Raw genomic sequence first — 16,473 nt, forward strand, 5'->3', positions numbered from 1 at the left:
TCAGAAAATTGTCAAATTATTATACATCCTCTGACAACTCCGACCCAATTGATTACTGGTCCAATAGTTTTAAATTATGACCTATAAAAGTAACTAGATCATAATAATATTATGATCTACTTATACTTTTATATCTAGGTATATATTATATAGATATAAAAGTAACTAACCAGTTACAAAAAAACTCGAAGAGGTACCACAAGGTTATTTATTATTGTTAAAAATCATAAAAGGACGCGTTTCGGCTTTACACAAGCCATCATCAGCTTAAATACAAGACAGAAAACAACGGACTGACCTACAATGTAAAAATATCCAACATTACACATGAGAATAAAGCAAGTGGTGACAGCCCCACCTCAGTTAAGGAACTTACCAGAAAACAGGAAGGAGGAAGAATCAGCTAGTTTACATTAAGGCGGAAATACATATCCGCGCCGCGAACTCCGCGCCGTGTGTGCGCCGCGCGTTCGTGGCGCGGTTATTGTTCGTTAAAATTTTTCATTTTGACGATCCAGAGGAAACTTACGAACGTTTAGTAATTGTAGATAATCATGTCTCTGTCCTGTACTTCTACTACATCTTATTTTGGTATTGTTCTGAAACTATTTTCTTGTGTCATCTTATGCAATTTACTATTTTATGTGGAATAAGCCACAGTTTGGGAACATTTCGGGAACTACCTTTTTCGCTTCCTGGCAACACAAATATAATGGTAGGGGAGCCCAAGCGGGGATTTTTGCAGTTACTCGAGCGCGTCAGATTATCATATGGGGAGAAACGTGGTACCCCGCAGATGTACCTCCACCATATATTGGCTCTTAACACAGGGGAGTTCGTTCAGGGGGGCCCGAAAAAAAATCTATCCTTAAAATATTCGAAATTGTCAGATTAAGATAAGGTAAGTTAAGTACATGCAAAATAGTCTATATTTCAAAAATATGACGATTTGAGCGGGGCGTACGGAAATGGGAGAGTCAAAAAGTTTCACAAAAAAAAAGCGAATATTTCGCGAAATGAACGTCAGATTGAAAAACTAAAAACTACGTGTTCAATATTTTTCAAAAATCTATCGAAAAATACCAAACTTGACCCCCCACGGAGAGGGGTGGGGGGTAAATTTAAAATTTTAAATACAAATCCCGCGATCTTTCGCAAAATAAACATCATATCGAAAAACTGCAAAATACACTTTATCAATGTTTTTGAAAAATCTATCGAACGGTTCCAAACACGACCACCCACGGAGGTGAGGTGGGGGGTTACTTTAAAATCTTAAATGGTAGACCCCGTTTCTTATTGCAGATTTGGATTGTTTGTATAAAAATAAACAACTTTTATTCGAAACATTTTTTTGAATTATGGATAGATGGCGCTATAATCGGAAAAAAGATTGTTGGAAATGGAAAATTAAATTAAAAAATGGGAAGTCCCCACTAAAATGGAAAATTTTACTTAACTTTTTTGGTTTTAGGACCTAATAATCACAACCCAATAGGTCGCCAAAGCGCTCGAGCATATTTAGCATACTTTGCTCCCCTACCATAATATATCTGCTTGTTCCTACAACCAGAAACAAAATTAGAGAACTATAGGTACTTCCAAGTCATGCGATAACTTTTTCGTTTTCCGGTGACACAATTGTAATGTATCTGCTTGTTTCAACTGCGTAGCTTCACTAGAAACGAAATTAGAGAACTATAGGTTCTTCCAAGCCCTGTGTTAACTTTTTCGCTTTCCGGTGACCCAATTATAATATATCTGCTTGTTCCAACTCAGTTGCTTCACCAGAAGCGAAGTTAGGAAACTATAGGCTCTTCCAAGATGTGCGTTACCTTTTTCGCTTTCCGACGGCACAATTATAACATATCTACTTGTTCCAACTCCGTTGCTTCACCAGAAGCGAAGTTAGGAAACTATAGGCTCTTCCAAGTTGTGCGTTACCTTTTTCGTTTTCCGGTGACCCAATTATAATATATATGCTTGTTCCAACTACGTTGCTTCACCAGAAGCGAAGTTAGAAAACTATTGGGTCTTCCAAGTTGTGCGTTACCTTTTTGGCTTTCCGGTGACCCAATTATAATATATCTGCTTGTTCCAACTCCGTTGCTTCACCAGAAGCGAAGTTAGAAAACTATTGGGTCTTCCAAGTTGTGCGTTACCTTTTTGGCTTTCCGGTGACCCAATTATAATATATCTGCTTGTTCCAACTCTGTTGCTTCACCAGAAGCGAAGTTAGGAAATTATAGGCTCTTCCAAGATGTACGTTACCTTTTTCGCTTTCCGACGACACAATTGTAACATATCTACTTGTTCCAACTCCGTTGCTTCACCAGAAGCGAAGTTAGGAAACTATAGGCTCTTCCAAGTTGTGCGTTACCTTTTTCGTTTTCCGGTGACCCAATTATAATATATATGCTTGTTCCAACTACGTTGCTTCACCAGAAGCGAAGTTAGAAAACTATTGGGTCTTCCAAGTTGTGCGTTACGTTTTTGGCTTTCCGGTGACCCAATTATAATATATCTGCTTGTTCCAACTCCGTTGCTTCACCAGAAGCGAAGTTAGAAAACTACTGGGTCTTCCAAGTTGTGCGTTAGCTTTTTGGCTTTCCGGTGACCCAATTATAATATATCTGCTTGTTCCAACTCAGTTGCTTCACCAGAAGCGAAGTTAGGAAACTATAAGCTCTTCCAAGATGTGCGTTACCTTTTTCGCTTTCCGACGACACAATTATAACATATCTACTTGTTCCAACTCCGTTGCTTCACCAGAAGCGAAGTTAGGAAACTATAGGCTCTTCCAAGTTGTGCGTGACCTTTTTCGGTTTCCGGTGACCCAATTATAATATATATGCTTGTTCCAACTCCGTTGCTTCACCAGAAGCGAAGTTAGAAAACTATTGGGTCTTCCAAGTTGTGCGTTACTTTTTTGGCTTTCCGGTGACCCAATTATAATATATCTGCTTGTTCCAACTCTGTTGCTTCACCAGAAGCGAAGTTAGAAAACTATTGGGTCTTCCAAGTTGTGCCTTACCTTTTTCGCTTTCCGGTGACACAATTATAATATATCCGCTTGTTTCAACTGCGTTGCTTCTTCAGACACGAAGTTAGAAAACTATAGGTTCTCCAAGTCGTGCGTTACCTATTTCGCTTTCCGGTGACACATAATATATATCTGCTTATGAATGTTTTTTTGATATTGATAACTATTTCCGAAATGAAAGTCGAAAGGTCAAGTAAACTTGATTTCAAACTCGAATTGTGGCTTATGCCCAAATAAAATAATAAATCTTATTTTTAATACATGTTATTTTTACAACAATGAACTAACATTTTTTAAAAAGGTCCGCATTTACATTTTTTTATTTCAGCTTCTATTTCCGTTCAGATCGGATTTAAATCAGTTGTTTCTTTAAATTAAATGGTTCTTTATTGAGGATCCCACAATAATGATTTTCCACGGTAAACATCAATTTCCTTCCGACAGTTCCGACCATTCCATTACTAACAAATCTTCAACTCATGCGCGCCAAAACCAACAAACCACTCGCAAACCCGTCCAAATACGTATTGCGAACCATCAAAGCGTTTGTTGAAAAACCGACAGAATTTAGATCGTGGTGCGCCGTGTGCGTGCCGTTTGTGCGTCACTTGAAAACACGTACTAATCTGACGAATACGCTGCGCGCGAGCGGCTCGCACACCGAGCAGAGCGCATATGTATCTCCGCCTTTATATAGTATAGAGATGCACACACTTCATCATTAATATGTAGCTATTTATAGCATTTTGTTCTTATTGTACTGTAAAATCTTGAAGAACTTCAGCATGTAGAGGAACCATCATGTGAGCCGATTGTAAAGACCTTCCGGTGAAAAGTCAAATTACTGTCAATGATGACATAGAGTACTCAACAATGAAGTGTCATTAATGGTGGTAAACTTTGTAACTAGGAGACCGCTCGAACTAAGGAAAGAAAAAGAAGATAAACGTCAGAATTAATTTAAGTGGAATGAACCGAGTGGAAAGGAAACTGAGACTGTATTAAAGTGTGACAGAGATGGAAACGACGAGAGAATGTCTGATATAATGTTGAATAGCAATAACCTTTATGTAAATAACTACTGAGGTGGACGAGACCAAGCAAGGTTGGATAGAAGTAGGCCAGTTAACAAAAAGATTCAATCAGGACAAAACATATTACGGTAGCACCAAATAAATTACAATAAGATAATACTCCGAATTAGGTATCACAGTCAGGGATGAAAAAGTAAATTAAATAATATATATTACAATATCTGTTTAGGTAAAATGGTTTAAAAAACCGTAATAACACCCAGTACACTCAGAAGTGTTTGAACTAAAAGAGTACATAGACTAAATGTAAAAGGTTATTTGGTGAGAGTATGGGTGTTATAACGGTTCTATCACAAGAAGTTACAAAAGTGATGAACTACAATGATTAGGTGAAAAAATATAATATTGTACAAAAAATCATGAGTGTATTTGAACATGTTACTTGGCAGTGACACCATGAGAAATATGTGAAATAAAATTTTTAGATTGATATTGATTGATTATTTTAACAAAATTGATATGGAAAAGAAGGCAAGTTGAAAAAGTGGGATTTAAATAGTAAAAGATTCTTTAAGAACACTAGATTAGGTCACAACAAAAACAAAACCCAACTCTCAGACAACGCCACAAACAATCTTTGTATATTGAACAACAAGTATATTGAAATAAAAGGGAAGGGTTTACCTGGCTGGAAGGAAGAGGTGAAGATTGGGATCAATGAGAGGATATATCTAGATGTGTGTATTATGAATAGGTGATTAGTGTAAGAGATTTTATGAAAAAATGTTCTATAGGAGGAAGCATCCTGTGAGTCTGTTTATTGAAAAGAAAAAAGAGACAGATTATGTTAAAATCAAGAATGAGAGAATATTAACTGAGAATATGGGTAAGATCAAATATCTTGGTGACTGAAAAAACTTTATTAGAACGTTAAATTAAGACAAATGTAAGGTTCAGTAGGTAGGAGTTGTTCATTAAGAACATTTAAAGATGTGTTATTGGTAGCTTCATGTATTTCAAAAGCTTCTAGTATGTTTAATCTATTGCCTTTATTACAAGAATGAACTATTTGAAAGTCAGAGGTAGAAAAATTATGATTGGTAGTTAGAATGTGATTAGCAAAGGCAGAATTAGTGTTAAAGATATCCGTGTCTTTATATTTTTCAATAAATTTCAAATGTTCTGCAAAACGGGTGTCTAGACGTCTCCCACTCTGTCCAATATAAACGGAATTACAAGAAGAACAGCAAAGTTTGTATAAACTGTATAAACCTGATTTGTGGAAAGGTGGAACTGAATCTTTAGAGTTTACTATGGAACTAAGGTTATGATTAGTTTTGAAAGCAATAGGGATGTCATATTTTTTGAAAATTTTTTGAACTTGATAGGAGTGAGGACCTAGAAAATGTAATGAACCATAAAATGAGGAAGTGGTATTAGTCGTTATAGTAGGGTATGTTAAATTCAGCTTATTATGAAGTCTGAGCAAGAGCTTATCAATTAACTGTAATGGAAAATTGTTGTTAACTCCTAATTGTCGAATTATGTTAATTTCTTTATTGAAAGCTGTGTCAGAAAGAGGTAGTTTTAAGGCACGTGTAAAAAAGCAGTTGAATGAGGCAAGTTTATGTGAGAATGGATGATTAGAAAGATAATTGATCAAAGTATCAGTGGTTGTTGGTTTTCTGTAAACTTCTGACGTTTAAACATTTTTTTGAAAACAGTTTAATCAGTAAATAAAAATAAAAGTTGTCCTAATCATTTTTTCATTGCTTATTTTATGAAATAATTTATTCGTTTTTAAAGTATTTAGACATAATACTTTGTATCAAATAAACCTGGTTTAAAGCAAATAAACCTGTTTTAAATCAAAAACCTGGTTTTTTGAAAAAAAAACCCTGGTTTTTTTCCAACTCTGAGTGCACCCCCGGAATTTTGATATGTTTACATACATAGTTATAATGCTTTAGATTTAAATTTTATATAAAAATATGTTATTTTTTAATTTTAGAATGTTTGATGTTGGTGGTCAGCGATCTGAAAGAAAGAAATGGATTCACTGCTTTGAAGGAGTCACTGCTATTATCTTTTGTGTAGCATTATCTGGTAAGTAATGTTTGTAATATAATGGAGAAAGCATATTAAGCACTGGTATTAATTATTTTTCTGATGGTGTTCGTATTTTCAAAAACAAATTCTAGCATTATGAATAATATGACTTGCAAATGTTCATCACTGATAAAGTGATTTTAAAGTTTCCTTTTCAAAGTAGTTAGATACTATCGGTAGATAGTTTATAAGAAGAAAACAAAGAATTAAAAGAACATAAGCACAATATTAGAGCTTAAATATGTACTACAATAAGTGCTTCTTTGTGAATGCATTGTAGATTTCTATATAACTATAATTACACCAATATTTTTTTCTGATCTAATACAAGGTGATTCAATGAAACGGTACGATTTCAAACAAACAAAACTGAAAAAACATATTTTTATTAATGTTGTTCTGAAACTATTTTCTTGTGGCATTTTTATAAAATTGTGGCTTATTTCCCATCAAAACTAGTTAATTATATTTTTATTTAAGTTAATAAAAAAACGTTTATCTCAAAGATAGAAATTGATATTATGTAAGTGAAGAAATATTCAGTTTTTGAGAATAATGTTGGAAAGGTTGTCTCAATTTTGTCGGACACATTCTTGCAGCCAAAAGTCGTGTGCTGATTTCTGTAATTCTTGATTGCCAGGAGAAAAAAATATTTAACATGTGCACGTGCACGCAGCGCTCAGAGTTTACTGTTACTGCATACCCATCCTCGTTCTAAAAAAAAATAACGTCCGACGATCCCTAACAAAGAAATTGCACACCTCGGGTTACTCTTGCACTCAGTTACCTTTTCTGAATATAATAGCCACTTTACACCATGCAACATGTCCTATTTTTCATGCAATTTTTTCTGCAGTTTGGTTATATTTTTAGTAACTTTAACGCTGCACTGTTTGTGTTTTTACTTTTCTGTCAACAATTAAAAGTGTTTGATGACATTGACATTCTGTCATTCTCAATTTCAAAGTCACACTTTGCTTTTGTGGTTGATATTTTATTATTGTTGTATTGTTGGGTAGATATAAATTCTTTACCGATTTATATTATAAGATTATTCTTGGGACATCCGCAATACTGCTTGCCGCAGCAACTATGAAACTGCGACAAGAGGAAATTAAGAAGAAAACACGGCGTTGTTGGGTTAGACCCTGGCTATCAAATAGCGATAACAGTAAAGGCAATTTAAACCTCTTAGAGGAGTTCAATGAACCCTCTATATATTTAAATTATGTCAGAATGGATCAGAATGCTTTTGAGCGCCGACTACATTTGGTCACACCAGACATTTAAAAGCAGAATACTGTTATGAGGGAGTCAATCTCTGCAAAACACCCACTCATAATAACTATAAGGTTCTTGGCAACTGGCAAATCATATAGAAGCTTAATGTACGAATTTAGAGTGTCGGAATCAACAATTTCAAAATTTGTACCCGAAGTATGTGCTTCAATTTATTAACGTTTGAAAGATCAATACTTGAAAGTAAGTAGAACTGATGCTTCTTAAGAATGAGATGGTTATTTTTTTTATATTGCTTTTAGGTGCCTAATACTGCAGCAGATTGGCTGAATATTGCGGAAGATTTTCAAAATATGTGGAACTTTCCACAGTGCTTGGGAGCCATGGATGGAAAACACATCGTGTTTAAAGCTCCAAGTAGTGCTGGATCTACATTTTTTAATTATAAAGGCACCCACAGCATCGTGCTTTTGGCTTTGGTGGATTCACGCTATAATTTTTTATATGTGGATGTAGGGGTTAATGGGAGAATATCAGATGGGGGTGTTTTTCGTAGGAGCTCCCTTAATACCGCCATAAGGGATAATTTCTTAAATTTTCCAATTGAAGGACCATTGGCTGGCAGGCAAAGAATTATGCCGTATGTAATGGTGACAGATTCAGCCTTTGCCCTTCAGAAGAATGTAATTTAAGAATCTGACGCCTTTCCAACAAATCTATAACTACCGCCTTAGCCGAGCAAGACGTGGTAGAAAAGTGATAGAAAAAGACGCAGGTGTGGTAGAAAATACTTTTGGGATTTTGGCCAATCGTTTTAGGGTTTTTCAAACTGTAATTGGTCTCTCGGCAGATAAAGTGGAAGTGATTACTTTGGCCTGTTGTGCACTGCACAACTATCTAAGCAGTGTGTGTGTATCACAATGTCGAAGATGATCTTGATAAAAAAATTGAAGGCACTCGTGTGAGTGCCGACAGAAGTGAAAACTTCTTATAGTATATAAATTACGAGCTCAATGCTTTTTCCCCATTCAAAAAAAAGTGCTATACCTATATCATATACGCGATGCGTTTGCCCTATGCTATTTATGTATACGTACACATAATTTATATTGGTACAAAATTTATTTCAGCGAAGTGATGACGGTCGCAAATTCCATAATTTTTCCTCATCCAAGAAGTGCACAACGTCCCTAAAGAAATTTTCACATCAAAAATTTATTTCGTTGAAGCGATGATGGTCACTAATTTAATACTTTTTCCCCATGCAAAAAGTGCACAACGTCCCTCAAGAAGTTTTCACTTCAAATATTTATTTCGTCGAAGCGATAATGGTCGCTAATTTAATACTTTCTCCTATACAAAAATGCACAACGTCTCTAAAGAAGTTTTCACTTCAAAAATTTATTTCGTCGAAGCGATGACGGTCCCTAATTCAATATTTTTCCCCCATCCAAAAAGTGCACAACGTCCCTAATGAAATTTTCACATCAAAAATTTATTTCGTCGAAGTGATGACGGTCGCTAATTTAATATTTTTCCCCATCCTAAAAGTGCACAACGTCTCTCAAGAAGTTTTCACTTCAAATATTTATTTCGTTGAAGCGATGACGGCCGCTAATTTAATACTTTTTCCCATCCAAAAAGTGCACAACGCCCTTAAAGAAGTTTTCACTTCAAAAATTTATTTCGTCGAAGAGATGACGGTCGCTAATTCAATACTTTTTCCCCATCTAAAAAGTGCACAACGTCCCTAAAAGAAGTTTTCACTTTAAAAATTTATTTCGCCGAAGCGATGACAATCGCGATGACGGTGGCTATCAATACTTTTTCCCCATCTAAAAAGTGCACAACGTCCCTAAAGAAATTTTCACTTCAAAATTTTATTTCGTCGAAGCGATGACGGTCGCTAATTTAATACTTTTTTAACATCCAAAAAGTGCACAACGACCCTCAAGAAGTTTTCACTTCAAAAATTTATTTCTTCGAAGCGGTGACGGTCGCCAATTTAAAACTTTTTCCCATCCAAAAAGTGCACAAAAGAAGTTTTCACTTCAATACATATACGTACAAAAGGACCAGGCAACACTCCTTATGTAAAAGTGGTCCCGGTCAAATTTGATGAAAGTTTGGTCAATGATACTTCTTGATGTGTAGATTAAAAAAGTCCATGGCACCTGGGTCTGAATAACTACTATTCTCGAGTTATAGCCTTCTGAAGTTATTGGATTCGAGTGCTCGGTTTACGTTAAGTGCACTAATTTACGGTCAAGTGAACGAAAATATTTATTATTAGAAGAAGAGAAACTCATGTTCTTCATACATACTTGCGTGTTGTATATGAATTCGTGGTCAAAAATAGTTGGATCGTATTTTAGTCTTCAGAAAACCTCCGAAAAGTCTTCAGAAAACTAAAGAAGTGCGGTATAAAAGGTGCTGCTAGATCGATATAAGCATTATCATGTTTTCATGAATGCTTCTCAGTTATGGAATACCAGCAAAACTACAGTTCCGCCTTATCTTTAGAATACTACTGAACAGTGGCGGATCTAGCGGGGATGGGGGTAATTCCACTCGTAACATGTTCCAGAATAATTAAAGAAAAAATTGTTGAAACATAAAAAAATGCATTAGTTGACATGAAACTTGTCCCGGATATTAGATATGACAGGTAGAGAACATGGACTTGATTTCAATACAAAAAAAAAACAAAGTAAATGGTAGTTTGTAAATGTTAAATATTAATTCCAATTGTCTATGGAAAAATCGGGTTTAAATCATCTTCGACTATTCGTATGTTAACATTTTGCTGATTTCGGTTAGATGCATCATACGTCGTGTTAACTAACGACCTATCAGGATACTTAACATTGGGTTGATGTCTTGCAAAGCCTAAAAACAATAACACACTGGTGATATGAGCACAAGTACCTACAGTTCTCGCACCAGATTGACAGGTACAGTAGTACCCGTTAATCGGTTCTTCTACAGGCTCATCTTCATCATTATCTTCATTTATCGTATAGGAAATGAATACTTGGTGTTTTGTAGCTTGCCGAAACCTAGAAAATATTCGAACTCTTATGAATCCCGGTTTATCCATATTCTCATCAATTTGAAACTCTTCGTCATTTTCTCTTATTATTTTATCTTGTATGTAAGATGGTGCCAGTTTAATTTGATATATCCCAATGGTAAGGTCTTTTAGGTAGTGTAAGTCGAAAACAGGAAAGTTAGCAAAATCATGATTATGAAGCCTTCTCCATTGACCATTTCTTCTATATTATATTTATACCTAAGTATGAATATTATAGTTGTTATAAAAATAACCCTACAAAATTATTCTCCATAATATTTTGTATTAAAAAGCTCATCATTATTGGCTGTAGAACCCCTGGTGGACCTCGGTCTGTTCGAGAATCAGCTTCCATTCCATTCTATCCTCCGCCTTGGTTTTCAAATTTCGTACTCTTAACACCCGTAACTCATCTTCTCTGGTCCTTAAATCGTACTCTGGGCCATGGGCGGGGGGGGGGGGGGGGGGGGGCGTGACCCCTCTGGCTTTTCGGGTGCTTTGAATTATAATATAGGGTGAGGCAGATAACTGACCTATTAGAAATATCTCGAGAACTAAAGGCAACAGAATCATGAAAATTGGAATAAAGGGGTTTTGAAGGATGATCTATTAAATGAAAATATTTTCATCTCTTTGCAACTTCCAGTTATACCGGAAGTTGCTTATAACTTCGTTTTTTTAAATGGGACACCCTGTATATTTTTACATTTTTGGATTCTCTTCGATGTCTTCTTTCTTAAAATATGAGGTTTTGTAATATTATACAGGGTATTTTAAAAGATAATTACGTTTTTTATTAATTTCGTAGCAACATTCACACCCTGTAGAATGGTAGTAGGTTGACATCTAAAACTCTACTTACGTTCAAATGATTTTTAATATACTCTACTATTGTTAAGAATCATTAGTATAGCTAAATTTTTAATTTTAATATACAGGGTTGGTCGAAACTCGGAATTAGTATTTTCTGAGTTTTCTTAAATAGAACACCCTGTATTTTTGTATTGTAGTGAAATGATATTTTATAGTACCTTTTTATTTCTTAAGCATTCCCTATACCTAACTGCTTTAATTTGTGAGTTATTGGTGATTCAAGTAAACATTAATTGCAACAAAAAATACGTAAAATTTTATTAGGTTGGCCGTGAAAATACTCAATCCCAAATAATTTTTCAGAAATAAATATATATTAATCCAGACTGGTCCTTAAAATTACCAATAATGGTTTAGCTATCAAAATACCTACGTAGTTAAGATTGTTGGTGCGAGTAACAATTAAGCAGAGATTAAAGCAGTTAGGTATAGGGAATGCTTAAGAAATAAAAAAGTACCATAAAATATCATTTCATTACAATACTGAAATACAGGGTGTTCTATTTAAGAAAACTCAGAAAATACTCATTCCGAGTTTCGACCAATCCTGTATACTAAAATTAAAAATATAGCTATACTAATGATTCTTAACAATAGTAGAGTATATTAAAAATCATTTGAACGTAAGTAGAGTTTTAGATGTCAAACTACTACAATTCTACAGGGTGTTAATTTTGCTACGAAATTAATAAAAAAACATAATTATCTTTTAAAATACCCTGTATGTTACACAACCTCATATTTTAAGAAAGAAGACATCGAAGAGAATCCAAAAATGTAAAAATATACAGGGTGTCCCATTTAAAAAAACGAAGTTATAAGCAACTTCCGGTATAACTGGAAGTTGCAAAGAGATGAAAATATTTTCATTTAATAGATCATCCTTCAAAACCCCTTTATTCCAATTTTCATGATTCTGTTGCCTTTAGTTCTCGAGATATTTCTAATAGGCCCTTTATTCGCCTCACCCTGTATATGGTTATTCAAAGTATACAAAATATAATGTGCAACATCTTCACGTTTGCCACCCCCCTAAAAATTTTTATATGGGCGCCCGTGCTCTGGGCTTACGTCTTTTCGTCACACTATCCGCTCTTTGGTTATAAATGTGTTTTGATGGCTCCATCTCGTTCATTTTCGTTAAATAAAGTTATTTCAATAATTCTGGAACATGTTACCGGTGGAATTACCCCTATCCCCCCTAGATCCGCCACTGTTGAGTAGTTTTCTAAAGATAAAGCCGAACTGCAGTTTTGCTGGTATTGCATAACTGAGAAGCATTCATGAAAACATGATAATGCTTATATCGATCTAGCAGCACATTTTATACCGCACTTCTTTAGTTTTCTGAAGACTTTTCGGAGGTTTTCTGAAGACTAAAATACGATCCAACTATTTTTGACCACAAATTCATATACAACACGCAAGTATGTATGAAGAACATGAGTTTCTCTTCTTCTAATAATAAATATTTTCGTTCACTTGACCGTAAATTAGTGCACTTAACGTAAACCGAGCACACGAATCCAATAACTTCAGAAGGCTGTAACTCGAGAATAGTAGTTATTCAGACCCAGATGCCATGGACTTTTTTAATCTACACATCAAGATGTATCATTGACCAAACTTTCATCAAATTTGACCGGGACCACTTTTCCATAAGGAGTTTTGCCTGGTCCTTTATTTCGCCGAAGAGATGACGGTCGCGAAATAAATCCTTTTTCCCCATCCAAAAATAGGTTTTACATTTATTTTAAATTTAAATACTTCTATACAATTTATGTATATATACACATAATATAGATACATACAAAGTGTATTTCGCCGAAGAGATGACGGTCGCGAAATAAATCCTTTTTTCCCATCCTAAAATAGGTTTTACATTTATTTTAAATTTAAATACTTCTATACAATTTATATATACATACAAATAATATATAGCACAAGCGATGACGGTCGCGAATTCAATGCTTTTTCCCCTATTCAAAAATCGCACAACGTCCCTAAAGAAGTATTCACTTCAAAAATCGTCTTTAAATTTAGTTTGAGCCAATAAGGGGAAAATAGATCAAACACAGAAGCACAAGAAAAAAGAGAAGAATTTGTACAATATTTTAATACTGTGGGAAGGGTGACATGGCAAGACGATCATTGCTAATCTTCTTCTTTTTTTCTTTTATTTTTTATTGCCCTCTATCTTATATGATCTTGTGCTTCCATTTCCCATTATTGTACCTACCAACTTCTAGATAAATCGGCTTCAACATCATGCCTCCATCTTTTTCTCATATGGCCTCTGATCTTCAACCACCTTGTCTTTCAAAAAACACAGTCTTTACCACTCTGTTGTCATCTTATCCAGTTAGCTTTTATATGTTTAATTATTTAGATTTTAAACTAAGTTTTCAGTAATGTAGAGTCACTAATTCAGCATTGTGGCACCTTGTTTAATCACCAGTCAATTCATCTCTTTGAGGAACAAATATAATTCTCAACAGTTCATATTTCACTGTCATATGTAACAACTGGGCAAATAATTGATCTGTACAGCGTTAATTTAGATTGTCTTATTAGCAGCTTCGATCTTATTAACCTTTAACTCAACCTAACCTTTAATCAAGTTATAACATAACTACACGCGTGGCATACTTTATACGCCACAAGAAAATTAATATTCGCTATCAAATCGTGAATAAGTGGGAATATTAAAGTAAGCTCTTGAACTAATATGTAATATTCAAGGTAGAAAATAGAAGAGTTTTTATTTTTTAGTTTATGTACAATATTGTCGACTATTACACGGTTTGTTAATATTCTCAGTTCTCAGTCTAATAGTTTAATATACTTTTTACTAATCGACAGTAGCGCTATTTTATTCATCACAAACATTAAAATTGACGTGTTTTAAGATTTTTTTAAAGTCGTCTGTTTCTGAAATAATGTATTTATTCCATACTTTTGCATCTTACTGTATATCATTTAAAAAAACTTAAATCACTTAAAAAAACCTAGAAGCATTTGAAATGTGGGTCTACCGCCGTATTCTGAAGATCAGTTGGGTAGAAAGAGTCACAAACGAAAGGGTTTTGCAACGTTTGAATAAAAGTTGCGAAGTAGTGAACACGGTTAAAAGGCGCAAATTGGAATACTTTGGTCATATAATGCGTCACCCAGAAAAATATGACATACTTCACCTTGTCATGCAAGGTAAAATAATGGGAAAAAGAAGTGTGGGCCGCCGTACAACTTCTTGGCTTAAAAACCTACGCCAATGGTTTGGGAAAACTAGCACTGAACTATTTCGTGCGGCTGTAAATAAGACAATGATTGTTAATATGCTGCACAACATGAGAGCCAACGATCGACAAGCGGTCTCGGCACCTTAAGAAGAAGAAGTATATCAGGGGTGGGCAAAAGCCGGCCGCGGGCCGGCCCTTTTGCTTACTTTATCCGGCCCGTTTAAATTTTTTTTACCTCATATGCGATTTTGTTGAAATCAACAGTATTAGTGTGCGTAGTGTTCATATAAATAATGAAATGTATAAGTATTCTATTTTAACGTTTGATGTTTGTCTTTTCTGGGACTACTACAGGGCTGCTCCACATCCCCTACCCGATTCAAAATATTCCTGGAAAAGACCCTGAAACCATGGAAAAGAAAGTGCGAAGGAATGGGTATACCAGTAAGAAATGAGTATCTATATACCCTAAGTTTTGCTGACGACCAAATAATGATCGCACAAGACGAAGATGACCTAAGTTTTATGACGAGGAAACTGGAACAGGAATATACAAAGAATGGGATGGAAATAAACCTAAAGAAAACTGAATACCTAACAACGGAGAATACAGAAATAAAACAACTGAAAATAGACGAAGGTAAACAAATCAGAGGAACAGATAAGTACAAGTATTTATGTTTTATAATATCAAACAAAGGAACAACTGAGGAAGATATAAAAAATAGACTAGGACAAACAAGAGACTGCATACGAAAATTGAACCCGATACTGTGGGATAAGAACATCAGCATAAAAACAAAAAGAAGAATATATAATACCATGACAAGAAGTATCGTCACTTGTGGGTGTGAAAATTGGACAATAAATAAGAAAAGCAAAAATAAAATAAGAGCAACAGAGATGGAATTCCTAAGGAGAAGCTGCAGAATAACAAGGAGAGATAGAATAAATAACATAGAGATTAAGAGAAGAATGGGAGTGAACTCAGACATAATAGACTACATCGAACAGAAGAGATTAACCTGGTACGGACATGTCAGAAGAGCAGACCAAAATCGGTGGTTAAACCGAATAACAGAGTGGAGCCCGATAGGAAAAAGGAAGAGAGGCAGACTCCGAAGATCCTTCAGAGATGAAGTAGACGAAGCAATGGAGAGAAGAAATCTACAGGAAGGGGACTGGCAAGACAGAAAGAGCTGGAGAGAATGGTTGAGTGAAGGAATACAGTGAAAACTGTGGAAATCCTTAGTATATATATGTTTGTCTTTTCTTTTTATAATAATATTTACTATTAGATTTACAAAATATGTATCAATATAAATTAAAACTATTCGAAGTTTTAGATTCGAAAATCTAAAGACTTACACTCTTGGGTGACACCCAAATTCGTCCCTTCTAAAATGTGCAAAGCAAACGAACGATAAATAAGAGCACTTGAGGGGAGCATTCCACAACCCGTCTATTTATCTAGCTTAAATTCTATCGAATCTTGGTTCCCTGTACTCAGATAGGAGTAAAGCTAATATGCAGTTAATATTTCACTTTGTTTCAGAGGTAGACCATAATCCTCTTACGTACGTTTCACTCTTTTTACCTCTTCAGAGGGACCTATGGTTTGCTCTGCACAAAAAAGTCTAAAAGCAAATTATTGTTTATAATTTTGCTAAGTCAGACAGTTCGTTTTTTTTTGTTCAGAACAGACCATAGCCCAAAAGAGTGAAACATAGTGAAACTCTTACGTACGTTTCACCCTTTTGGCCTCTTTAAATAGGCCTATGGTCTGCTCTGTACCAAAAAGAAAACGAACAAAAAAGTCTAAAAGTAAATTATTGTATACAGGATGTTTCATTAACAATTGTC

At 34.8% G+C, this 16,473-nt stretch overlaps 1 protein-coding gene across 1 annotated transcript in view; it reads left to right on the forward strand.

The window, feature by feature from the left end:
* The window catches only part of LOC126878464 (guanine nucleotide-binding protein G(i) subunit alpha), a 67,451-nt gene that overhangs the window by 34,256 nt on the left and 16,722 nt on the right, over positions 1-16,473 (forward strand). The window contains exon 4 of the mRNA XM_050641204.1: positions 6,089-6,183. Within this exon, the coding sequence (XP_050497161.1) occupies positions 6,089-6,183 (95 nt within the window). The remainder of the gene's footprint in view (positions 1-6,088; positions 6,184-16,473) is intronic.

The sequence above is a fragment of the Diabrotica virgifera genome, chromosome 10, assembly GCF_917563875.1.
Source record: "Diabrotica virgifera virgifera chromosome 10, PGI_DIABVI_V3a".
NCBI classification, from domain to species: Eukaryota; Metazoa; Arthropoda; class Insecta; order Coleoptera; family Chrysomelidae; genus Diabrotica; species Diabrotica virgifera.